The following is a 27901-nucleotide window of genomic DNA, read 5'->3' as shown; positions in this document are numbered from 1 at the left end:
TGTGAACATTAAGATCAAACTTTATTTCACCCAGAAACAGAATGATAAAATGGCATTCTTCTCTATTGACATTCTATCCCATCTTCTTGTCCTTCCATTTAGGGCTGCTGACAGGTTGCTGGGGCTATTGTGCCAGGTGTGGAGATTCTGCCCACTGGTCAAGAGGCCACACTCTCAGATGTTGGCTATGCCCCTGCCTCCTGAGGTCGGCCCTTGTACACGCAGGGTCTTAGTTGCTCCTGTAAGTATAGTAAAATTCTGTTAATATGGTGTTATCATTCAACAAGAAAAGAGTGAAGCAACCAGTTGACAAGATGAGACTTTTTCCTGACATCATTGGTTCTTTATTGAAAAGTACAGATAATATTTGAAATGGAATAAAAACTCAGATGCTCAAGTGCATCCGATAACTTAAAGTAGCAATGGCACATGCCTCAAAAAGGCACCGTAGCTGTTTAAAGCCCTATCTTGTTTCACTAGCCAGAACACAGCAAGGATTATGAAATGCATACTTCCCACATATTAGAAACAATTAAAGACCATCATATTGTCCTTTTTTTGTAAAAATCGCGCTCTTCAATGCCCTAGCAAAAGATGATTTGATAATAAGTTGTGGCTAGAGAGGCATTTCCTCATAAAATTTCTGAATAAATTTTCTGTCACATCTTATGATATTCCCTTCTCAATTATAAAAAAAGATTTCCTTCTATGTCACTACTCCTGCTTTCCATTGTTATCATTAAACTCAGAGCTGCTAAAAACTATGGATTGCTCATTCTAGCCTCAGCAACAAATACACAAACAGAAAAATCCTACTTCGAAGCCTTGTTGCAAAGAGTAGTTAATAAGTTAATAGAAATTATTGACTTCTGAGAAACACTCTGACAGAAAGAGAATTACCAGAATAGCTTTGTGAACTGGGAGTAACTATTTGATATAACTAGCCTGTTTTGGAAACAGAAAGTCAATTAGTTTACTTCCCCCTGTCCTCCCTTTGACCAGTCTGTCTTTCTTGTTGTCCCTCTTTGACCTCTGGTAGCTTTTATTATTATTTTTGCCCTATTAAGATGTTCAGCATTCAGTCTCTTGATTTTCCTTCTTTTCACATATGTTCAGGGACCAGATGCTACTGTTTATTCAGAATGGCAAGAATCTATGTATGAAAGTCGATGACATCCACTCTAAGGTACATATTTGTTATTAGAAAAGCAAATTGCAGTAGGCCACAAGGCACATTTGTTTATCCATTTTCTGTGCTAGTTAAGAAAACTCGTGAGGAAGATTCAGAAAGGATTTAGAATCCTGCACACAGTTTTGTGTTGTCCATAGAAATTGATGATGTCCCCATTGGGAGTCTCACCACTTCTCTCTAGGCTGTTTGAAGCTTCATGGTTTTTGGTGCATTATATCAGGGTGTGTGGACAATGGTGAAAGGGGATGGTGAAGTATTAAAAGAAACACCCATGGCTGCATACATTAATAAAAATCATCAGAGAGATCGAAATCATGACACTCTTTTGTTTCCACAGTTGGATTCATTCCATTAACTGGCTTCCAGGGGCGTCCAGGACACTTGGGGAAAGTTGTTTCTGGGAAGTCAGATATCAGGTTAAATGAAAGGCTACTGGGATCTATCTGGATTTCAGGGATCCAAGAATCATCATTCTCTGTGGGAGTTGGTGGTGTATTAGTCATCATAGCTGCAGTGAGATCTAAGTCCCGAAATTCAGGAAAGGCAACTGCTACACCTGACTGGGCTAGGGAGGGGAGGGGTATTGGCCCTTCTGTCTTCTCTTGTGTCTGTGTAGATATAGTACTATCTTCAGAGGAACTTGTTCTCCAACCATTGTGTTTTCCATTCTGTTTTCCTTTATTTTTATGTTTTTCATGGCCATGACCATGCTCATATTTATGTCTATGTGCTAGGCCATATTACCTTTTTTTTTTTTTTGAGCTTTAGTTGTTTTTATTTATTTTTTTAAATGGAGTAGGATATTGAATCAAATGATATCATGCATGTAAAAAAGAGAACTCTTAATTATTATACAACAAGAAAACAAATAATCTTATATAATATAAGCATTGTATGCTAATTAGACCGGACGTCCTTCCGGATGGCCTTTCAGACGAAGCTGGGGCTGTGAAGGAAGCCCCGGGTCCTGGTGCCAGAGGGAAGCTGGTGCATCAGGCCCCTAGTGTTGAATATATAAACTATGCCTAACACAATGTCTGACACATATTGAGTTCTCAATAGATGTTGGGAGGAAGAAAAAAATGTGAAGGAGATAGAGTAGAAGAAGGCAGATGTAATGTTAAATGACTTGGGCATTTACATGAGACAGAACAGATCTGTGACCTTAACTAATCAAAGTATTGTTTTCTCATGTGCAAGATCATATCCGTTTTTGTGTCCATGGCCTTGATCATTCTCATGTTTATGGCCATGGCCATGCCCATGTTTTATTTGCTTTTCATGGCCCCAGCCATGATCATGAATGATTCCTTGTTCTTTTTCTGAATCCTGCTCTTGACGTTGAATTGGTACCATGGAAGTGTGGGGTGGACTTACAGTTGTCCCTTCTTTTGTTTTTGCCACTTGTACTGATCAGAAAGGTGTAAGACCTGGAGGTCTTTTCAGCAATGTGGTCTAACCAGGAAATATTAAAATGAATGGATTACTGTGGAAACCACACTCTCAATGAAGACAGAAGGGACTGAGACCTGGCAATGCTAACTTGGTTTACAATGGAGCAAGTCTTTAGCCAGGTTTTAAATACTATGTTAATATTGCAGAAATGATGAGAATGAATATCTTTTCCTCTTTAATTGATTTTATAATTTGTGGATATTTCTTAATAATACTCCTCTAAACTTGAGAGGTTTTTCTTCATCTGGAAAAATTGGGTGGTTGAACTACATAATACCATGGCACATTATTTATTAATTGATACTAATTCTATTAGCACAATTACAGTTTTTATACCAAAAGACCCTAAATAGCTTTATGGACTGAATATATATGCAGCATGTGCCCACAATTACTTTGTTGGGATGAAACACATTAGGACATATTCACAAGCTTGAAATGCAGCCTTTGTATAATGCCTGTGTTAGACTACATCTATACCTATACAGGGCAAAAATCTAAATCAGAAAAAAAAGAAAGACAAGAGGCAACTCACATTGAAGATCTGGATGATTTCTATCTACATTTCACTACTAGTGAGAACAGGATGCTGGAGGCAGTGTTCAGTGGTGCAAAGAGCATGGTCTTTGGAGTCAAATAAGCCAGAGCCTAGTTGTTAGCATCATGTGAACACAGATGACTCTGATTTGACCTACACTTGCATCCGTGCACCACTAGCTTCACTTTTCTCATCTCTAAAATAGGAATAACAGCAGCACCTGACTCAGAGAGTTGTCAAGAGAAAAATATGTGTGAAGTCCTCAGTATAGTGCCTGGGACAGAGCAAGCACTTGATCATGTTATTATCCACTCCAGGATCTCAGCATCTTTGTAATTTTTAATGTCTCATCCTTGACAATGGGAAAAGTCTTGCTTACCTCCCAAGGTTCTCTTTAGAACTGGAAAACATGATATAAACTAATGCTCCTCACACTTGAATGTGGGTATGAAACCCTGGGGACCATGCTAAAATGCAAATTTGGATTCAATCAAAGTGGAGTGGGGTCTGAGATCTGTATTTCTCCCAAGTCCCTTGGATGGAGGCAGATGCCAGTGAAGCATCTCAGGCATGTCTTAAAGCCCCAGAGCTAGTATTAGCTCTGCACAGCAGGGGCTGCCCTTCATTAAGAGAGAGCCTCCTGAAGGATGGGACACTGACAATGGGTGAGATTAGGGGACTGACTGTTGTTTTCCTTTCTAGACATAAAAAGGAGAGGTCAGCACAGAAATGTGAGAGTTCTCTCCATTCTAAAAAGATAGTCCCCCAATTCATTTAAATAGTGGTTCATTTTCAACCCCAAATAGGACATTGCAGCATGATCAAAATTTACCCAAGCTAATTAGAATCATACCTTTTGTGGTGATTGACATTTGAAAGTAGAGTCAATTTTTTTCTTCTCACCTACTGGATGGTAAACATCAAAAGTGCATCTTAGAATTGCCTATCAGTGAAAACAAAAGTCAAAAGAGAAAAGTGTTATTCATGAAATACTTATACAAGTATAAAATATCAAGTAGATATCCAGGGAATAACTAGAGAGTTGCATGACTACTTACTCCATGTTTTTTGAACTCACAACTTTCGCTCAACTCTTCATGTCTTTGCTTGGAACATGTGGTTTCCTTGGCTGTGAAGTCAATAAAATATTTGAATCCACTCACCACCTGGAAAATTAATTAACACAAAGTAGAACCTTCATTAATATTATATAATAAATGATATGTTTTTACCCTAAGGGACCTTAGGGGAGAATATTAAAATTTTAATTATACACCGCTCAAATGAAAGGTATACAAATAAAGTACAAATGTTTGACAATTAACTTTTAGTTTGTATGCATGTGTAAAATATTTGGCTGTTGGTTGGTCTTGTTTCCTCTTGTGTAAAAGGAAACAAGGCTACAATTTTTATTTTATACTTTCTGAGTTTTATTATTCAACAACATTCAAGCACTCAAATAATAGAATCTAAGAAGAGTAGGAAGAAAAATTTAAACATTTTCTTTAAGTATGCCTTATTGACATGCCAAGACCTGAATCAGAAAAATACCGAGTTAGTGCCACTACAGAAATTGTGGGTTAAATTTTGTGATTAGGAAAATTCTTTGGATTTTGTAGTTTGCCTCTCTTAAATTGTTTTATATTAAGAAACAGTTTTAATCTCTATCAATAGTTTTTTTTTTTTAAATGGATTTTTAGAGGTACAGGAAGGAAGAGGGAGAGAGAGAAACACTGATCAGCTGCCTCCTGCAGGCCCCTTACTCGGGATCAAGCTCTCAATCTGTGCATGTGCCCTTACTGGGAATTGAATACACAAACTTTTGGTGCTCAGGGCATTGTTCAACCAACTGAGCGACACTGGCCAGTACTGTAGCAAAAGTTTTAATCTTTATATATACAATGCTGTGTCCACAATGAATATTTTGTGGCCCAATTTATTTATTTTCATATGAAAGAGGCACATTTTATTTATTTAAAATATTAAACTCATGCTTTTTAAAATGCACTGACTTCAATAAAATTGCACATATGGCTTTTTAAAAGTCATTTCAAAATGCCATATCTTACATCTCTTACACCTAAAAAATATACTCAGTAAAAAGTGACTTTAAATTGTGTGTTAAAAAGTTAGTTGATATGGCGAATTTCTAGTCCAAGTTTCAATACTTGATTCTAGTATCTAAATATGTGTGTGTGTGTGTGTGTGTGTGTGTGTGTGTGTGTGTAAAAGAATACATGAATATATCAGTTGACCTAGAGAGATGACTATTATTTTTAAAAATTAAGTTACAGCCCTGGTTGGTGTGGCTCAATTCATTGAGTGTCATCCCATGCACCAAAGGGTCCTGAGTTTGATTCTCAGTCCAGGCACATGCCCAAGTTGTGGGTTTAATCCCAGGTAGGGTGGGAGGGTATGAAGGAGACAGCAGATTTATGGTTCTCTCTCCTCTCTTCTTTTCTCTCTAAAATCAATAAAAGGGTATTAAGAAATAAAATAAATGAAGTCACAGGGTGATAGTAGAATCTCATTTGAAAAAGCAAAGCACAATAGTTTTCCCTTTCTCTGTGTTTTTTAAAGACATGGAAATCATGTGGTGGGAGGAAGAGAGCAGGAGAACAGAGTCATAGGAAGAGCTAAGCTCCCCCTCTACTTTTTCTCGCATTGTTCTGCTAGGTAAACATGGTTACATTTTTAAGAAAAAATTGATACTTAACTTTTAAGACTCCAGGTATAGGTGTAAATGGAAAGGAAGGTTCTAAGAGGGTTCTAGGGTCTATATTTTGGTGATCATAAGTTTTCTTGCTCATTTCAGAATATATCTTAATCCAATTTTCCGTAATAACAATAATGTTGATCACAGTAATGTTGCCTAAGAAACTTGACAATATGTGACACAAACCACAACTGATGTCTCAATTCTATTCAGGGTCAAGAAGAAGGAATTAAATAGATGTATATCTCCCATTTGAGGCCCTCATGATGGCATCTGTATTGCCGTTATTATCAGGTGTCATTCTTAACAAAAGTCTGCCCTGCTCAAACCCATCCTGCTCAACCTTTTTTTTTTTTTTTTGAAGTAGAGATAACCACATATCAAAATAAATTCCAAATGTATTAACAATTTAAATTAAAGAAATAAACTCAGGGGAGACAAGATGGCAGCGGAATAGGTGGACGCATCCCAAGGCTTGTCCTGGAGCAAATAGAATGAGCAGCTAAAACGAATAACATCCACCCGGAATTGGTGAAGGAGACTCAGCTGGTGAGGCAGTTTGTAGCCGGGAAGGGCAGAGTTCCCCTGGAAAGGTAAAAACCAGGGATCTGGGCAGAAACATTTGCCAGATCTCTGAACCCAGAGGGTCAGAGGGAAACCGAGCAGCACACAGCCATGTCCCTTGGGACAGGCACAGCCTCTGACTGGGAAAAAAGATCCGCAGGACTGTTGGCACCGGGGGATTTGAGATCTGGGTGCCATAATTACAGAGGACTGAGCCCAGAGGGAGCAGCCTGAAGTGCTGACCAGACCATGCAGTGCCGGTAAGAGAGGAGCTTACAGAGACTCAGCCTTCCCTGTTTCTGTGGCCAGCGTTTGTTTATTTTTTTTTCACTGAACCCTGTTCATAGGACATTTCAGATACAGACACCCGTGCTGAGGAGTGGGAGAAGGTGGGGACGAGTGGAATCTGGGGAGAGGCTGGGGAAAGAAAGGGGCCCAGGAGAGGTGGCAGCAAGTTGAGTGCTAAGTCACGCCTGAGCCCAGGACTTGGGCAGCCATTTTCTACTGAAGCTATAACCCCTTCCTCCAGTCTCTAGGCAAGAAATACTGCCACACCCAGATTCCACCCTGAATGGTACGAAGGATTTAAAAAATCTGATTAGTCCCTGGGAGTTAACAGGGTCTGGACTATAGAGAGGCCTTCAGTCCCAGCAACAACAACAAAACCACAGACATTCCAGAAAACTGGGATCTTAAACCAGCCAAAGGAATGACATTTCAATTTTTCATTTTTATTTTTTTATTATTATTTTGTTAGCTCTTTTTTTTGCTTTTTTCTGTTTTCCTTTTTTTTGGTTGTTGCTTTATTTTCTACTTCTTTTCACATCATTTTTCATCATTTAATTTATTTTCTATTTTTATACCATTTTTTAAATCAATTTTTTTAAAATATATTATTTTGTTCCCCTTCTTTCTCTTCTTATCCACTCATCCCTATTCTTCTTCCTCTAAACTGAATTGAGGTCCCGCCCATATTTATCCAATTCTTAACCTTATTTCCTGTATATCAGCTCAGCCTCTACAGATTCTGCCCCCACCCTCTTTACTGGGTGTTTGGTGTTTGTATTTGTTTGGTTTATCTGTTGGTTCTGTGGTGTTCTCTCTCTCTCTCTCTCTCTCTCTCTCTCTATATATATATATATATATATATATATATATATATATATATATATATTCTCCTTTTTCTTTTCTCTCCTATCTTTTTTTTTCTTTCTTAGATATCAAGATATCAAGGGAGAGATCGACAACAATACAATCATAGTAGGGGACTTTAATACACCACTGACATCACTGGATAAATCCTCTAGACCAGGGGTCCTCAAACTGTGGCCTGCGGTTTTAGACAATAAAGAATTTAAGTTTAAAAAAGAATACAATGATTGGTGTACCATGTGAGTACACCACTAACATGGGTCATGTTTCCCGTGAAATGAGGGAGAAAGGTTGTGGTGTCAGGGGCAGGAATAAGTACGTGAGTAGGAGAGAGAGCAAAGTGTCAGTTTTGACTTACTTTAATAACATTTGGTTATGTTTCCCCTGCAGTAGAGAAACTAATACAGGAAATCAGAAGATGACAATAAATAGCCCATTGTGCCATCACCTAAAGCCACCACTGTGAATAGTTGGAGGTATTTGTTTACTTTCTAATTGTTTTCTGTACTTTTTATAAAACACCTGACAAAGGAATGTATAGTCAATTTTATGGCCTCTTCTTTTCACACTGCATATTTTATCACAAGGCATTTCCTACATCAAGAACTACTCACAACGATACTTTAAAATTGCTTCTTGATACTCTATTTTAAGGATATGCCAGACATTATTTAATCATTTCTATATTATTGATAGTTTTGACAGTTTACCATGTTGTGTTTTATAGTTAAAGCTGTAATGAGTATCCTTGTATGTAAAGACTCTATTTTAAATTTCTAGAAATTCAATTACTGAGCCAAAAGTATAAATTGTTATAAGTGAAGTCCTTCCTTCCATCAGATTATGTTGTTTTGCTGAAACACTTTGCTTCTATTTTGATTACGTTTGTTGGTTCTTTTTGTTTACATTTAGGAAGGCCAGTTTTGAGGTTTACAATAGGAATGTGCCCATGAACAGATTACTCAGATGCTGTTAGAGTTGGAAGAAATTTGGGCTCTTCTCACCCAGCCATTCATTTTACAGATGGGGCCACAAGACTGAGTGAGTCTGAATGACAGCCCGGTGTTAGCCAGGACATGAGGGCTGAGGCTCTGGTAGAACTGGATCTTCTGACCCCACAGTAGGATGCTCCTTATCTATTGACAGGGCATGGAAGGAAAGATGAAGCCCCCTAGAGGGTACATTTGTGGGCTGAAAGGACACATAGTCAGCGGGGAAGTGACCTGGAGGTGAGAGTGTGAAGAGAGTCTGGGTGATGATAGACTGACATGTGGCTGATCCCAAGGCATTAAGTGATGCTACAACAAGAAACAACTCTAGAAAGGCAGAGAATAAGAGTAGCTTTTCCTTGCCCTACATTTTATTAATAATATAAAGTTGCTATAGTTTATATAACACTTTAAATTTCAAGAAGATAATGTATTGAAATATATTATCTCTCTTTTTGTGTTCCACTTATTTATGCATTCACTGGTTGCTTCTTGTATGTGCCCTGACTGGGGATAGAACCTGCAACCTTGGCATATCGGGACAATGCTTTACCCAACTGAGCTACCCGCTCAAGGCTTGACATATATTATCTTATTTGAGTCTCACCCCAATCCTTTGCAGACAGAAAATGGAATGTTCTAAATGAATTTTCCAAGATCACATAGCAAGCATGTAGTGAGATTGAGACTTGACATTCAATTCCTTTTACCAGGTATACTATTTCCCAACCAAAGATCAGTGGCAATATTAGTAAGCAGTTCGCACATAGACTATAATATCACTATTTTTGTAGCTTAATTTACATACCTGTGATGTTGCTCTGTGCACAATGTTAATCTTGAACAAGAAAATTGAATTAATCTGTGCATTAAGTTTTGTAATGGAATGATTCAGAGCCTCGTTCAGCTCAGGGCTGTCGACAGGTATCTCGTCGGGGCAGCCAAGGCAACCTGTGGTAAAATCCTCTCCTGAAAGAAGAATCAGGTTTTAAGTCAGTGTGTGTACTGAAGGAGCAGTCTATCCTAGGACCTCTCCTGCACATTGTCCAGCACTCATTTATAGGGGGCCATGTGCAGCCTAAAGCCAGTAGTGAGTGGGTAGAGGTTGTCTGTGTGACCTTCACCTTACTGCCTGCCCTCTTTTCCTCTCCTCTGAGTCAAGGGCATTTAGGGAAACCTTCCATCAGAAGGTGTTAGTACACTTTCAATATCAATGTGCTGCACTGTTCCTAAGTTTTTGCATTTTTGAAAGAAAGTGTAAGAAAGCAACACTTAATTTAAAGGAATGATTCTCTAGTGGGAAAATTTTAAGTCCTCTGATTCTGGTGAGCAGGGAGCTTCAATGATGCTTCTCACTGTGGAATGTATGCAAATATCTTCCTTCCAAGTATGAAAAAAGCCAACTCTTGGTATAAGAAACACTGGCTTGACCATAAACTTGCACTGTCTCGCTTTTCCCCCATTATAACATGCAGGAGAAAAAAGTTTTTAATTGAAAGGATTTTATTCTGTGTGATTCAATAGGAGATACAGCTTCCCCAATTTATAACACCTGAGGTAGTGACATCTTATAGACAAGGAAGACCAGCTGACATTGCATGTGGAGATCAGCTTTGCCCAAAGAACATAAATCTTTCCTTCTGTCACCATATTCCTTCTGGCCACTTGCAGGGCAGTCCTAGCTGCATCAGCTACAACACAGCTGTGCAGAAATGGGGTATAGCTGTAAGGTTTGTTGATTATATCATGGGACCCAAAGCACAATTCCTATAAAAAGACCTAGCCAGTTATCTGGGATCAACATGTACTACTAGAGCACAAACATGTATTATCGCATACCTGGTAAAATCTCACACTTCTGTGAGAAGGAAGCAATTCTTAGCTGAGGATCCACGTATGCAAGATCTGTACACTCACCAGTATCCTAGTTTTTGAAGAGTAAATAAGTTAAAAACATTTTAAGAACTTTTAAAGTAAACAACTTGCAACATTAAATATAGGATGACCAAACGACTGAGCAGCAGGCTGCGTGAGGTGACCAGGCCAGCGGTGGGGGCAGTTGGGGGAAACCAGGCTTGCAGGGGAGATGCAGTTGGGGGTGATCAGGCCAGCAGAGGGGGGCATTTGGGGGAGACTAGGCTGGCAGGGGGAACAGTAACGGGTGACCAGGATGGCAGGGGGGCAGTTAGGAGCAACCAGGCTGGCAGGGAGGGGGTAATTGGAGGCAATCATGCTGGCACACAGAGACAGTGAGGGGCAATAAGGCTGGCAGGGGGGGTCAAGTAGGGGCCACCAGGCAGGCAGGTAGGCAGGTCAGTGATCAGGGGCCAGCGGTCCAGGATTATGAGAGGGATGTCCGACTGCAGGTTTAGGCCCGCCAGTCGGACATCCCTCAAGTGTCCCAGATTGGAGAGGGTGCAGGCAGGGCTGAGGGGACCCTGCCCCCTGCCCCCTCCCTCCCACCCCTAGGGCACAAATTTTGTTCTCTGGGTCTCTAGTTAAAAATAAAGAAAGAAGAGGTGAGGGGAGGGGAAAAAATAAGCAAAGGCAAGTTTGAAGTTAAGGAGTGTCCTTCGCAGGGCTCAGGAGCACCGAGAAGGACCTTAAGCAGGTGGGAAGAAAGGGAGACAGGAAAGTTTGAAGACATGAACAGACAAAATTTACATGGCATCATTTTATCTCAAACCCTGGTTATATGTGTAAATGCTTATTGCCAGATGTACAGATATTTTGACCAGGTAGGTAAGGCAGCTTGACTAGTGACATGGAAAATGTGGCTGTGAATTCATGCATGCCATCTAATATCTTAGTGACCAAGTCTTCCTGTGTAGCTGAGTATTCCCACACCTGTAAATACTGGACACCAAATGCTAATTACTTTATAATTCAATTTTTGCCTACTTACACCATTGCGAAGGGCCTTGCAGTCTTGGTTTAAGAATTTAAAATTCTCTTTGGAACAATTAGTCTGCTCAATTAAGTAAGTAACTTCATAGTTCCATCCAGACACCACCTGAAACAATGTTGAATTAAATAGTTAAAGGGAAGTTTAAACATTATTCACTGTGTTATGAGGAACTTAGAATACTGCCTGGCATATTGCAGGTACTTAAAAATATAAACTCTTAGTACTAGGCAAAAGTCATGACTGAATAAACATTGAGCACTTCATGACACTCACACTCCTCAACACACACACACACACACACACACACACACACACACACACACACTCTTACACATCTGAAAATAAAAAGCAATATATATGTAAGTGGAATTACTGTATCTTCTTAAGAAAAACCTAAGCAATATTTCCTCTTCCAGGCAACAGAAAAATAATGTCCTTTTGAATTTTGTGAAATATGAATAATACTCCTCTAGATGGTTAAAAACACATTGGAGCTAGAATGGCCTTTACTGGTAAGTTCTCAGGGTCCCAGACAGTCAGGCAGTAAGTTTTGTGCTGCTTTATCTTGGGTTAGTCCCACCCCGATAGCTGACTATGAACGTAATTGAGTAGAACATGCATCTTGCATGAAGGGAAGTTGGATGGTCTATTAAAAGCAGGGAATGTTACTGACTAAAGTAAGTCCCTCATAATTAGACAATGAAATACAAGGAACCCAGTCAACTTTCAGTAAAGATTTAGTGAACTGGGTCAATGAAAAGGCCAGAATTTCCAAGTGTTTACATTCTTTTAATGATATAAAAACTATAATTTAGAGAGTGCTCAGAAAGCCATGCCAACTGTTTGGGTTCCATTGCATATTTTGGAGCCATGTTTGACTCATGATGGCTAAGTGATAATGTAATTTTCTTAAAACCTTAAGGCTAGAATGATCTTTTCATCTCACCATCTCTAAGAAAAACATGTATTTCTAACTTACCATTCAATAAAACCAACCTCAGAGCTAGGGGTCTGATTAGCCACACTTTTGCCCTTTATATATTGCAGTATCTGAATCACTTTGCCTCAAGAGAAAGCTCTTTACCTCCTATGCCAGTTAGATGAGGACATAAAAGAGCTCCCTCACCACCACTAACGGAATCATAGGTTTTCTATTGACCAATGGTTTATTTTAAGTAATGAAACCCTAAACATAAATATCCAACAAATTTTAACAATACTGTGAGAAATGGAAACTAAAGTACAAACCTGTCTCTGTGCCCTTTTTACTTCTTTAAGAGCAAAGAGGTGGGAATGATTAGTGTGGTTGTTAAAATGTTCAATGGCATGCCTCAGAACAGGGTTGAAGTCAGCGGGTACAGTCCTTATGGGGTTCAGGCAACCATGGCATTCATACTCAGAGGTCACCACAGGGCCCTTGGCTTGAAAAAGAAAGAGTAGGCAAAAGGGCAGCATTAATGTGCAAAACCCACATTCAGATAAATTGTCCTAAATAAGTAAGATAATTTCAAAGACCCTGGCAAACACACATTCTAGTACATTCTAGTATATATTAGAAAAAGAGAACACATGACTGCTTTTTGTTGTCAGAGGGGAAAAAACCTGCCATTGACTTAGGAACATCTTATGTGCATATTATTTTTCATAATTATTTTAAATTTATTTAAAAATCATTGTAAATTATAGCATAATACATTAATTTATCCTCTTATAAAAAAGTAACATGCTTCAGATATAGTATCATTTATTTTTCAGTGTTCATTAAAGCTCCTTGAAACCTAGTTCAGGATATAATATGTTTTGTATCAATTCATTTCAACAACCATGTACATATTTTGTTCTTTCTGTAATATGTCAGGTACTGAGTCAGACTGTGTGGTTACATTAACTTGTTAGTGATGGTCAATGCGGTGTGTTGGGGAGCACAAGAAACTTCATTGGAAAGTTTGTAAGGAGAACATTCTGATAAAAGGGAAGTATGTGGAATGCTGCCTGTCCTGTTTAGTGAAATTACAACTTAGGGGAGACATAGGGGAGTGTCGAAGGTGGCGCCCCTAATTATTCGTGACCTTTCCAAACAAGTCTGATTACGTACAGACCCCAGGTGTTTACTGGAATCCGTATGCTTCAACCCTGGATGCCCTTACCTAGAGGACAATGTAAACGCATGTGTCCTCCCAAGATTACTCACCCTTCTGCTTGTATCTAAAGATAAAAACTGCAATAAAAGGCTAACAAGGCAGGCAATCCAGGCTGCTTGGACCCTTGAGCCAGGCAACCCCCTTAGCCCTCTCTCTCACAGTCAAACTGTGTCTGAGTAATCTGTTCATCCATCGTTCAGGGGCTGCTGGTCAGCCACCCCCCCCCCCCCCCCGAGTTGTGAAGGTGTTGAGCAAAGTGGAGTGGGAGAGACAGAACTGCAGATGGATATTTCAAAATAATTCGGCAAGAGCTTGGGAAGGCAGGAGCCCAGAGTGAGCTCAAGAAAGACTTTTATTGGGAGAAGAGGCCTGAGCTAAGAAGGGTGTAAAGTGGTCAAGGTCAACTGGGCAACGTAAAGTGTGAGCCTGAGAAGGAGGAACAAAGGGAGGAATGGCTCTCAAGAAAGCAGGATGAGTCAGGGGCAGCGTGTGGGATGTGGTGTATACTTTTTACGGGGCTTAAAGCAGGAGGCAGGGACTGGCGATTGAGGTCTGGACAATTGGTAGAGAGAGTCCTCTGCTGTGGAGCCTGGGCCACTCTCTGGAGGCCAGGGGTTATGAACTGTATTCCAAGGGTCATGGGCTTGTTGGTGAACCTGATGAGAATTATGGCGCCCTCTGCGGGAAAATGCCGGTACTCACAACATTCTCCATATAATTTCAAGGTGTGCATTGACTCACTGAATTAAGAGTGGTTGGCAGTAATGATGGGGTGCCACTGATGGGGTTTTAATAAAATAACATAAAATATTAAAACAGGATCGAGCTTGTATTCAGATTCCAAGCAATGTTTATAGCAGACTAGAGGCCCAGTGCATGAAAACGTGAACTGGGTGGAGGGGTCCCTCAGCCTGGCCTGCAACCTCTCACAGTCAGGGATGCATTAGAGAATGTCCGTCTAAGCCGGCAGTCAGACATCCTTCTCGCAGTCCAGGATCCCCTCGCTCCTTACTGCCCGCCTGCTCACTGTTCCTTACCGCTCAGCCAGCTGTTCCTTAGTGCTATTATGGAGGTGGGAGAGGCTCCTGCCATCACTGCTGTGCTTGCCAGTCATTAGCCCAGCTCCTGGCTGAGCAGTGCTCCCCCTATGGGAGCACACTGACCACCAGGGGGCAGCTCCTGCGTTGAGTGTCTGTCCCCTGGTGGTCAGGGCACATCACAGTGACCTGTTGTTCTGGTCGTTCAGCCATAACGGTCGCTTAGGCTTTTATTATATGGACTAGAGGACCGTTGCAGGAAGATTCCTGCAAGAATAGGACTTCCTGCAGCTACCCTGCTCCCTGCCATCTCCGCTGCCACGGCTCTGCTCCCTTGTCCACTGCCTCGGCTCCGCTCCATCTCTGCTGCCTGGGCTCCCTCCCTTCTCTGCTGCTTCACTCCCTTCTGCAGAGCTTGGCTTCCTTCTACACTGTCTTCAGCCTTTGCTCCATGCCTGTGTATGCAAATTAACCACCATATTTGTTGGGTTAATTTGCATACTCGTTCTGATTGGCTGGTGGGCATTGTGGATGGATGGTCATTTTGCATGTTTCTTTTTTATTAGTGTAGATAGCCTTAACACGCTGGTCAGTAGAGGCACACGCTGTAGAGGGGAAACCATGAAGGCACCCTGGGCCCCTTTGCCTTGGGCTCTCATTGTCTGAGTGTGCAGGACCCAAAGAGAATCAGGAGGCCAACAGTGTTCTACAACAGTGTCCCTCAGTTGCGAGTAGGTCAACACAACTCTCCTTGCAGCTGTTTCTTGGCACTCACTCCATAAGCATGTGTGTCAGAAAAAAGATTTACCGGGTGAATATTCATAGCTTTCCTCTCTGCTCTCCCATTGCAGAAGGCATGTTGCAACAGGGCAGTGGACAAATTAACAGACTGGAGGGGACTTACATGGGAAAGGAGAGAGAATTACTGAGGTGAGAAGAAAAGATTGATGAACACAGAATGGGGAGGGAGAAGGGAGTAGAGATCAGAGGCTGGTTTGCTGACCTCAAGGGCAGCTCTGACTGGGGTAAGAGGAGAGATGGAGCAGTCTTTTGAGGGTGAAAGATACAAATTCAGTTTTTCCAGGCAATGGAATAAGTTTTCATCCTGCTGCAACATTTCTGGGGAGATTTTTAAAAAATTTTTAAAAGATTTTAAATTTTGAATTCTGAAACATATTTTGCCTAAAATGTTTCAGATAAGGGATTACCTTGTAGTAATTGTGGATCTACAAGGTGTGGCAAAGAGCTTTTTCTCTCATAGTATAAAAGTGCTGTGTTCTGGATCATGTGAAAATTTGCTTATGAGCTAAAGATCTTAAACTAAAGAATAAAAAACTACTCCAAAAATTTTTTTAAAAAAAAAAGTGATTTCTTTTCTGTTTCTGACTGTTTTTCTTTCAATGCCACTTCTTGCAAGAGCTGAAACTCAAGAAATATAGTTTTTGTGGGTTCCTTATAGAATACTAAGGCCAATATAGAACAATTGCTCCTAAACTGATGTTCAGGAGTGTGGCTAAAGATGCTGTTCTGGAGCCTCCTATATTAAAACCCTATCTTGCAAAAGGCCAATTCTGGGTTGGCTTGTGTGATTGACATTACCTATATGTGCTCATTCTTCTGCACCCAGCCACTCTGCCACCAGAGGGAAGGAGCTAATAGTGGTTATATCTGCATAAGTTGCTCCATTCTTACAAGGTCTACTATACCAACTCTGCTAATTGTTAGCTATGGGATACTGGGCAAGATACTTAACTGTGGTGGGCCGGGGTTTCCTTATTTGTAAAATGAGAATATTAACTCTTGCCTTATAGAATTGTTGTGAGGATTAAATAAATCAACATATGTAAAACGATTAGCACTGTGGCTAGCAATAAGTGCTCAATAGATGTCAGCTATGATTAGTTTTATTTTTATGATCATCAATACAGTATTATACTTTAACTTCAAGCCTACCATCTAGCTTCAGTCTACAATAACCCTCTGAAGTGAGAATTACTGTGATCCCCTTTTAAGGAAAAGGGAAACCAAAAAGATGAAGAGCTTTTGAAAATTTGCAAGAGAGATCTGACCTCAAAGCCTGTGCTTTTCTGGCTCTGGGACACCCCCACAATTGAAGCATGTGGCATGTTTTCTAGTCCTTTCCCAGGGCCTTTGCACACATCTAATTCAGCGCTGCTGTCCAGGGAGAGGCCAGGGGATGATTGGCAGGAGCCTGGCCCCACCTCAGGACTCTGTCACTACAGCCACCGCCCCCCTCCCTCCCCCCCCCCCCCCGCCCAAACCCCTTCACCAAGGCTGCAAATAGCATTGCACAGCCACCCACTGCCCTCTGGGAAAGGGCTTTGTCCAGGTTATGCTCCTGGCCCCACTCAGAAATGGTTCATTTCCCCACAGGGCATAGCCACACTATATATCAGCTACCTGGAGTAATGTGGCAGGTCTGGGATGTCACAGCAAATTCCACATTCCGTCTCTTCCCTATGGTCGCCATGCATTCTCCTGTGGCCTAGAAAGAAGAAAGAAAGAAAGAAAGAAAGAAAGAAAGAAAGAAAGAAAGAAAGAAAGAAAGAAAGAAAGAAAGAAAGAAAGGAAGGAAGGAAGGAAGGAAGGAAGGAAGGAAGGAAGGAAGGAAGGAAGGAAGGAAGGAAGGAAGGAAGGAAGGAAGGAAAGAAGGAAGAAAGAGAGAAAGAAAGAAAAAGGAGAACATTTATCTTAATCTTTCAGAAGGAGAAGTGCACCTAGTGCTGTTGCTACTAGTAAGTATGGCTTTTCTCTTATTTAAAACTTAAGATTTTTTCTAACAGAGTTTTGAGATACAAGAATGAATGTTTTTGTAGCCTAATCATTATTATTTACAAGTCATTGATATTCATGAGGTGTCCAGAGGAGAGGCAGTATAGATACTGAGGTTTTAAAATAATGTTATGTTTAGACACTGGAGATATTTCTTTTTCACCAAGCTGAACACAGTGCCCTAAAACTAGCCTGCCAAACTCTCCTCTTACAGTTCAACTTCAGGGTTCAGCTGCACAGAGGATGCGGTGTTTTTGATACCATTGTAATAACCAGGTATTAACTGAAAAGGAGCAAAGGGAAGGCCTAATAGATACATGCCCAGTAACATCTGGGTGATCTAGGGAAGGTATTTATCTGTCAGTCACCCGTGGGAACATAGTTGGTGTGGCCACTGCAAGCACAGGAAGATTTCAGATATTAAACTCTTAAACATAGGTGTTCTCTCTCTCTTGCCTCTCTTGCACATTGTGGCTCCTGGCTCTCTTGTTGCAGGGGACACACTTCCCTGCATGCACCCACATGGCCCACAGCCATATGTCCCCCCCACACCCACACAAACAATGGACTAATGGATGGGAACTAGCCTGATGCTGTACCGGACCCAGCTCCACCATGGAATGGAAACTTGGGACATTGGTTTGGATTTTGGCTCTGCTGATTCCCCAGCTGCACCTCTTTTAGGACTGGTTTAAGGGAAATGGGACTTTAGAAATGCAGATATGGAATTCCACACAAATAAAGATCTCTTATATTCCTGTGTGAGTCTTAGAAAGTTCTTTTTCTCAAGATATCGTGAGGACCGGATTCCCAACATCCAGTGGGAAAAGGGGTCCCCGTTTCCACCAATAACATTTGACAGATTAAAGAGGTGAGTCCATGGACTATGGAAAGAGTGGCTTCCTTCCTGGCAGATACTGGCTGTTAGCTCCCTCAGGTAAAGCTAAACAACCAGCTGTGTGCCAAACAGATGTTATACATTTGGTTAAGATATCTTGTATTAATACAAGGTCTTTTCATATGTATCTCCTTTCATCTTCCAATTTAGGTCAATTTTACAGGGAGCCCAAGGGTTAAAATGGTCAGCTAATTAGAGGCAGAGTAGAATTCCAACTCAGGTCTGCACAAATAAAACACCCAATTGGTCATAGGAGTCCCCTCTTCATGGGAGGGCTTTCTCCAATCTCATGGCTGGCCTCTCATGCCCTTTCTGTCTGTGCAAGAACATAGACATCAACCATTTGCCTTTTGTACACATATGAGTGTTTATGTGCACCCCTCACAAACAGGCTCCACAGTATTCATCACCCCCTCACTAACAGAATAATTTGGCAGTGTCGATTGAGAAAACTGGAGGCTCCGGACCATTACACTTACAGCTTGCTCAGGTTCTTTGTAGTTACAGTCCTGCCAGGTTTTGCCACTTTGAACAGGACAGTTGCCCTCTTTAATTTCGTAATTGACAGAATAAAATATGTCAAGGTGTACCTGGAAAAAAGCAATCAAAGATACATAGGACTCATTCATCTGCCAACAGCAGACCATTGTGTAGGGATCTGGTGCAGTTATGTATATTTAATATTTATTTAATTCAACAAGAGCAAAACATTCACTAAAAATACTGAAAGTTATAAATACTTGAAAGAATGTTCATAATATATTTATAAACATGCATTTTCAAATAACAAAGTAGTATACATAGTATTAGCCTATTTTTGTAGAAAGCAATTTACATGCACATATATCATTTTAAAACCCTGAAAAGTTATGCAGCAAAGCTGTTAACATGATGTGTCTCAGTGATGGATGTATGGTTATCTGTTATTCTCTTCTTTAATCAAACATTCCTAAATGTTCTGAGTATTTCTTGAAAAGAAATATATATTACTTTTACAATTAGAAAACAAACCAACAAACAAGAGTACTTTCTTTTTTCGTTTTTTGAAAAAAAAAATGTTAACAGGTATCTCTGGATGATGAGATTAGTTAGGGGTAATTTTAATATTTTTATTTGGTTTGTTTGTTTTCTATTTTTTTTCTAACATGTCATTTGAACAAATTATTGAAAGTTTGTATTTTTTTATCTTTGCTTTTTTTAAAAAAAAATAATTTGTTTTCTTTTGCATGACACAAGACTTCTAGTTTCAAAACAGGGTACATCAAAAACAAAAATATCCTCCCTGTGTCCCATCTTTATTTTCACCAATGCAACAAATCCTTCTGGAATATCAGCACCTGATTAAATAGGTATCAAACCACTGAACCTACATGTTAATACATATTCTGTTATGGCAGAATAACCAAGAATTTCCCCCAAAGAAAGATTTTAATTTTCTAAATATAAAAGGGCCTAAGAGGATCCTTTGAGAACAAACAAAAACCTCTTATGCCAGGTTTTTTAGGCTAAATATGGATAACACACTGGCAGCTGAAGAAAGCTGAAACTATAAATAGATCCAAACTAAGAATTTCTACATTTCTTTAGAAAACAGAACCAGAATTCCTTTTTAAAAATGACTCTGTGGAATGGCTTTGCTTCCATATTTACCTAATATTGTAACAGTAAAACAGACACAAGAATGTTGATGACAGCTCAACCATGCTGGATGCAGGACGTTTACATGTGCACTTTTGTTTAAAAGTCCCACAGGTTTATTGACTATGGCAAGACAGCAAGTCATATGATCCTATCTGATGCCTTTTCTACAGTGTCCAAGATCAGTATACAGATACAGCCAAAGACTGGGCCCCGACTTTCAAGAAAAAGACCACAAAGAAGAAAATCAGGGTAGTTATTTTGTCCCCCTAGTTAATTGTTTGAACTGGAACAACAAAAGGTGGAAAACACAGACTTTCAATGAATTAAAGGAGTTGGAAAAGTTGGTGGAGAGACGCATGGTGTACGAGTAACATCATTGGGCTTTGGATGTCAAGCTCAGTGCAAAAAAGAGCATCTATGGGACCAAGTACTTATAATGTCCTGTGGTGTCACTCCCTCAACAACATTAGGTTATCTGCAGGTGATAATAAATAGATTAGTTATGCAATAGGCAGTGTGTCAAATATGCATTCGTCCTGTGGAATGAACCACCACAGAGATACATGATACCATACACATTCTTTAAGTGCTCTTGTGTTGTGTCTGATTTGCTTGTTTTCAAAGCTAGGCAGGAAATCTCTTCCTGGGGATGTCCTTGGAGAGAAGAGTGGTCCACTGAGCCTGGTTTGTTTAATTTTTCCTTTATCAAGAGATGATGATTGACATCTGAGAGATGCAAATCAAAACCACAATGAGATACCATCTCACACCTATCAGAATGGCTATTATCAACAAATCAAGAAAGGGCAAGTGCTGGCTAGGATGTGGACAAAAAGGAACCCTCCTGCATTGCTGTTGGGAATGCAGCCTTGTGCAGCCACTGTGGAAGACAGTATGGAGTTTCCTCAAAAGGTTAAAAATGGAACTCCCATTAAACCCAGTAATCCCACTTCTAGGACTATATTGCAAGAAACCAGAAACACCAATCAGAAAGGATATATGCACCCCTATGTTCATAGCAGCACCATTTATAATGGCTAAGATTTAGAAACAGCCTAAGTGCCCATCAGCAGATGAATGGATTAAAAAGCTGTGGTATAGAGGGAAAATGGCGAAGGTATAAATGGACATGTCGGGGTGCCTTGTCCTGGAGCAGATAAGGGTGAGCAGCTGAAACGGGTAACATGCAGCCCGAATAGGCAGAGGATTTTCAGCTGAGAGACTGTCTGCAGCTAGGAAAGACTGAGAACCCCCAGGAAAAAAAGGACGGTTGGAGACTGCGGCTGAAGCCACTCCTGGTGCGCCAGCTAAGCAGCGGAGACTGCGCCATCTTGGGTGGTTGTTGCCGGCATCCAGAGACCAGCTACTAACCTGGAAACAGGGGATCTCCAGCAGCATGACTGCGTGAACTCAGACGAGCACTGCTTCTTCTCACAGAAAGGTTGGACATCCCCTAAAGGTGCAGTTTGCAGTTCGGGTTGGAGGGAGGACAAAGCTCGCACGCGGGGCGGAATCTGCGCCCCACAGAGTCCGCAGCCGTTGGGACCAGCATGACCCGTGAGTGGGGGAGGGGCCCCACAGGGCTGCTGGCAGAAGGGAATGCGAAAAATGAGCCCATAGCTGGACTGGATGTAAAGGAGCGGCCTTGGACTTTGCCAATCTGCTGGCTGCTTGGTGCCAGGGGCGAGTGGGCACGCAGAGACTGCGCTCGGAGACTGTGCTCAGACCTGGAAGGTGGAGGCTTGCGAATTCGCACAACTATCAGGCTCTTGTTACAGTTCCCCTTAGATCCGTGCATTTGATTATTAAACCCAGTGCATGGGATTCCCCAGTTGGGGTCATTTGCAGAGCCTGTAGGGGAAAGTTCTTTTTGGGGAGCCTGGGAAACAGCGGGCAGTGGCAAGGAACCAGCTCTGGGCAGTGGTCTTTCCCAAACCAGTTCCAAATACCATAGAGGAAAAAAAAACCAAAAAAACCCTACTGATAGAGAGGACTTAAAGCCTCGGAGGTCAATCCAGACACACTGCCACCCAGAGGCAGAGCCACAAACTGTCTCTTCTGTGATCACAAATAAAGGCAGTCTGGTAAACAAATACAACCTGCCTTAAAATCAGGTCTGTGGTTTATTGCACGAGGGACAGTGTATCGCAGGGAAGTTCAACACTCCCCTGAATGCCTGGCAGGACTAAGGCGTGCCAAAAAGAAGAGTGGAAGATCTGAAGCACCTTCACTTCCGAATATTTATATATATATATATTTTTTAATTTATTTTTTCACCATTTCATTAAGAACCTATTTTATTATTTTTTTTATTTTTTATTTTTTTCATCACTTGATTTTACCTTTTTAATTACTACATTTTTTTAAACAGTATTATTGCTATCCTTTTATCATTTTTTCAAGTGTCATTTTATTTTTTATTTTTTTTATTTTTCTTTATTTTATTTTGGGATTAGTGTTCTACACTCTATTTTCATCGTTCCATTAGCATCATTTCTCTCTATCTCACATTTACCCTTAAGCCAAAACTCTCTTCCTCACTTTTCCCCTTTTGTTGTCCTGTTTCTCTTACCCTATTCCTGCTTTAGATTTTCCCTATTCCTTCTTTCTACCCACTGTCTAAATTTCACCCTACTTATATATCTAATTTCCAATCCGTCGCTCTAAATCCATATACACCTCTCTCATCTTTCTTCACTATCTAATTTCTCTCTCTCTCTCTCTCTCTCTCTCTCTGTTGTTTTGCTAGTGTTTGCTTGATTTTGAGTATATTGGGGGTTTTTTATGCTTGTTTGGGAAATTGTTTTGTTTTTCATTTTCATTTTTCTGTTTTGCTTACTTTTTCTTTATCTGGTTATTTTTGTGCTTCTGTTTTCCCTTGCCTCACTTGATATTGGTGGTTGTTTGTAGTTTGCATTAGTCTCCAGGGATCTGCTGCTGGAGTTCATTGAGATTGGTTGCGGTTCTCTTGGAGTTTTCTCCCCATACAAATAGCCTCTTCCCCACCTCTATTTCATTCTCTTACTTTTTTTGTTTTTTTGTTTGTTTTTGTTTTTGTTTTTGTTTTTTGTGTTTTTTTGGGGGGGTTTTGTTTGGGTTTTTTTTTGTCTTTTTGTGTTTTTCTTCTCTCCCTTTTCCCAATCTCATTTCAGCACTCCTTTTTGTTTTTTATTTTTCTCTTTAATCTTTTTCTCTTTTTTCTTCTTTATCCCCTAATTCTCTTCGTTCGGGGGTTCACCTTTATTTGGGGTTATTAATATCGTGAATGCATTTAGTTCAGTGCCCTGTACGTTGTGCCTTGTTGTGTTGTATTTTGTGCCTTTGAATCAGCGCAGCAGAGAGAGAACTACATAACCAAACACCTTGAGAAGAGAAATCATGGTGAAACAAAGAACCAACCCAAATATGAAAGAAAAACAGGCATCATCAGAAAAGGAAGTAAAGAAATGGAGGCAATGGAGGCAAGCAACCTGTCAGAGAAAGAATTCAGAGTAATGGCCATAAGGTGGATGAAAAGAATGGAAGACCAATTCAACAATATGTGTAGGAACCAAGAGGAAATGAAGAAGAACCAAGAGGAAATGAAGAGAAACCAAGAAGAAATGAAAAATGACATCACTGCCATAAAGAACTCAATAGAAAGCATCAACAGTAGACTAGAAGAAGCAGAGAACCGCATCAGCGGGCTAGAAGACAAGGTAGAAAAAAATACCCAAACAGAGCAGCTTCTAGAAAAAAAAATTAAAAAGCAGGAGGAGAGCCTAAGAGAACTTTGGGACAATGCTAAACGAAACAACATCCGAATAATAGGGGTGCCAGAAGGAGAGGAAACTGAGCAAGAAATAGAAAACCTGTTTGAAAAAATAGTAACAGAAAATTTCCCTGATATAGGGAGGAAAAAACTCACACAAATCCAAGAAGCACACAGAGTCCCAAACAAAATGAACCCGAAAAGACCAACACCAAGGCACATAATAATTAAATTGGCAAACACCAATGACAAAGCAAGAATCTTAAAAGCAGCCAGAGAGAGACAGAAAGTTACCTACAAAGGATCCCCCATCAGACTAGCGACCGATTTCTCAACAGAAACACATCAGGCAAGAAGGGAATGGAATGAAATATACAACGTCATGCAAAGGAAGGGTCTGAATCCAAGAATACTATACCCAGCGAGGCTATCAATCAAAATGGAGGGTCAAATCAGGAGCTTCACAGACAAAAACGGTCTACGGGAGTTTATTACAACCAAACCAGCAATGCAAGAAATGCTAAAGGGTCTGCTGTAAATAGAAAAAACAGGAAACAAAGAAGGAATGCAGCGGTAAAGAACAAAAATGGCGACTAACAAGTTTCTATCAATAATAACTTTAAATGTAAATGGATTAAATTCCCCAGTCAAAAGGCATAGGGTAAATGAGTGGATAAGAAAACATGACCCATATATCTGCTGTCTACAGGAAACCCACCTCAGAAAAAAAGATGCACACACACTGATGGTGAAGGGATGGAAAAAGATTTTTCAGGCCAATGGAAGTGAAAAAAAAAGCCGGAGTAGCAATACTTATATCTGAAAAATTAGATCTCAAAGTGAAGGACATAAAAAGAGATCAAGAAGGCCACTTCATAATATTAAAGGGAACAGTCCAACAAGAAGAAATAACTCTGGTAAATATATATATGCACCCAATATAGGAGCACCCAAATATGTAAGAAATCTTCTGGAGGAGATCAAGGGAGAGATTGACAGCAATACAATCATAGTAGGGGACCTTAACACCCCATTATCTCCACTGGACAAATCCTCTAAACAGAAACTCAGCAAAGAAACATCAATCCTAAATGACTCACTAGATCAGATGGAATTAATTGACATCTTCAGAACATTTCACCCCAAAGCCACAGAATATACATTCTCCTCAGGTGCACATTTGTCATCTTCAAAGATAGACCATATATTGGGTCACAGACAAAGTCTCTTCAAATTCAAGAAAATTGAAATCATATCAAGCATCTTCTCAGACCACAAAGGCATAAAACTGGAAATCAACTACAACAAAAACAATCCAAAAAAATCAAACACATGGAGACTAAATAGCATGCTATTAAACAATGACTGGGTTACCAATGAGATCAAAGAAGAAATAAAAAACATCATGGCAACAAATGACAATGAAAACACAACAATCCAAAACCTTGGGACACAGCAAAAGCAGTCTTGAGAGGGAAGTTCATAGCTCTACAAGCCTACTGCAAGAAACAAGAAACAATGAGAATAAATGACCTAACTCAACAACTCGAAGAGTTAGAAAGAGAGCAACAAAAAAGGCCCACTGTAAGCAGAAGGAAGGAAATAACAAAGATCAGAGCGGAGATAAAGGACATAGAGACAAAAAAAAAAACAACAACAATACAAAAGATCAACAAAACCAAGAGCTGGTCTTTGAAAGGATAAACAAGATTGATACACCTCTAGCCAGGCTCACCAAGAAACAAAGAGAGAGGAACCAAATAAACAAAATCAGAAATGAAAGAGGAGAAATAACAACAGACCCCATAAAAATACAAAGGATTGTTAGAAAATACTATGAACAACTCTACTCCAACACACGAGACAACCTGGAGGAAATGGACATATTCCTAGATAAATACAACCTTCCAAAACTTAACCAGGAAGAATCTAAAAATCTCAATAGGCCAATAACTGTGGAGGAAATCGAAGCAGTAATCAAAAAGCTTCCAGCAAACAAAAGCCCGGGGCCAGATGGCTTCACAGGGGAGTTTTACCAAACATTCAAGGAAGACCTAAAACCTATCCTCCTCAGACTATGTCAAAAGATCCAAGAGGAAGGAACACTTCCCAGCTCATTCTATGAAGCCAACATCACCCTAATTCCAAAACCAGATAAAGACAATACAATGAAAGAGAATTATAGGCCAATATCCCTCATGAACATAGATGCCAAAATACTCAACAAAATCCTAGCAAATCGGATTCAGCAGTACATCAAAAAGCTGTGGTACATCTACATAATGGAATACTATGCTGCTATAAAAAAGAAGGAACTTTTAGCATTTCCAATAGCATGGATGGAACTAGAGAGCATTATGCTAAGGGAAATAAGCCATTGGAGAAAGATAAATATCACATGATATCAATCATATGTGGGATATAATGATCAACATAATTTGATGAACAAGAATAGATCCAGCCGAAACCGGTTTGGCTCAGTGGATAGAGCGTCGGCCTGTGGACTCAAAGGTCCCAGGTTCAATTCCGGTCAAGGGCATGTACCTGGGTTGCGGGCACATCCCCAGTAGGAGATGTGCAGGAGGCAGCTGATCGATGTTTCTCTCTCATCGATGTTTCTAGCTCTCTGTCCCTCTCCCTTCCTCTCTGTGAAAAATCAATAAAATATATTTCAAAAAAAAAAAGAATAGATCCAGAGACAAATGGGGGGGGGGTAGAGAGCAACCAAAGGACTCATATGCATGCATATTAGCATAACCAATGGGACACAGACACTGGGGCGGTGGGGGCTCTTCCAGGTGGGAATGGCTGGGAGGGGGTGTGGTCATTTGGGGGGGAAAAAGACATATGTAAAACTTTAGATAATTAAAAAAAAGGGGGGGAGAGATGATGATTGACTTTAAAGAGAAATAAAGCTAAATGTTGCTTGATTTATTTTTTCCCCCTTTAAGTTGCATCATTCTGAATGTTTTCATATAAACAACAACAAAAAATCACAACTAAACCCTCTTCCGCCCCCCTCCCCTACAACCTAATAGTTTTGATGCATCCAATTGTATTTCTTGGAATCACACATCCTGTCGGGCTTTATCTTCAACCTGACCAGAAATTGAACCATTACCTCCTGGTTCATAGGTTGACACTCAACCGTTGAGCAAAGCGACCAGGCTCATCTTATAACTGAAAGTTTGTACCCTTGACAAACACCCCCCAATTTCTCCCATCCCACAGTCCCTGGCAACCATCCTTCTACTTTATGCTTCTGTTAATTTGACTTCTTTAGATTCCATTTGTATGTGAGATTATACAGTATGTGTTAGGCATACTCCCTTAAATACCTCCTTCCCTTTGAGGTCTGGAGTTCTTTATATTTTAGTTTAAGGATGGTCACCCAGTAAATCCTCTTGCTATGGCCTCACTGAGTTAATGGATTTTCCCACTCAACATAATCCCTTTCAAATGACTCCATCTACCTTTCTTTAATTTCAGCCTAGGATACTTGTCCTCTGATCACCCAGGAGGCCAACCTTGGAGGCTTGAGGACTAGTCATACCCTGCCCAAGTCCCAGCCCAGAGAGTATGGTTGGTCTTTTCTAAGAGCTGTAAGCCTCTACCTTTAATTATCAGGAATTTTTTGTGATGTGATGTGTGTGTGTGTGTGTGTGTGTGTGTGTGTGTGTGTGTGTGTTTGTGTCCTGGGTTCAAGTGATAGCATAAATCCCAAATGACCTCAAGGTTAAATTCAACTCACTCACCGTCTTGTTGCCTTCGGTTATGCGGTATAATACAAACTGGTTGCCACTTTTGCTTCCATCATTGTATTTCTTCAGAGCTGCATCCACAGCCTTAAATACATCCTCATCATTGCAGTCAACTTCTTGTGGTTGGTCCTCTTGGGCGAAACTTGTTAGCAGCCTGGAACAAAGGAAAAGGATGGCAATTAACTTCATGATTTATCAGTCTCCCTCTGGGAGTTTCACCAAGAATTGGAAGCTAACTTGGAGGCTGATGTTAACCCTCTTCAGCCTCTTATCTCTTCTCTCTCTCCTTTCTCTGCCTTAGCACTTTAGGGTTCTGCCTGGCTTCCTGCTGCCCTCCACTATTTGCCCTCTTATAAAGACAAATG

At 40.4% G+C, this 27901-nt stretch overlaps 1 protein-coding gene across 2 annotated transcripts; it reads right to left on the bottom strand.

Annotated features, from left to right (window-relative positions):
* On the bottom strand, window positions 1-27901 carry LOC132230220 (kininogen-1-like). 2 transcript variants are annotated; one of them, XM_059687333.1, is made up of 10 exons: window positions 27531-27901; window positions 18863-18973; window positions 17114-17198; window positions 12763-12935; window positions 11512-11619; window positions 10446-10530; window positions 9415-9575; window positions 4244-4351; window positions 4039-4128; window positions 1-239 (listed from the first exon to the last, which is right to left on the bottom strand). In XM_059687333.1, exons 1-10 carry the CDS (start codon window positions 27723-27725, stop codon window positions 186-188), a joined length of 1170 nt encoding a protein of 389 aa, XP_059543316.1. In that variant the 5' UTR covers window positions 27726-27901; the 3' UTR covers window positions 1-185. The 2 variants fall into 2 exon arrangements, with proteins under 2 accessions (XP_059543316.1, XP_059543317.1); XM_059687334.1 differs by having other exon boundaries at window positions 9415-9572.

This window comes from Myotis daubentonii, chromosome 3 (genome assembly GCF_963259705.1).
Source record: "Myotis daubentonii chromosome 3, mMyoDau2.1, whole genome shotgun sequence".
Taxonomy (NCBI): Eukaryota; Metazoa; Chordata; class Mammalia; order Chiroptera; family Vespertilionidae; genus Myotis; species Myotis daubentonii.
This window is presented reverse-complemented; position numbering and strand designations above follow the sequence as displayed.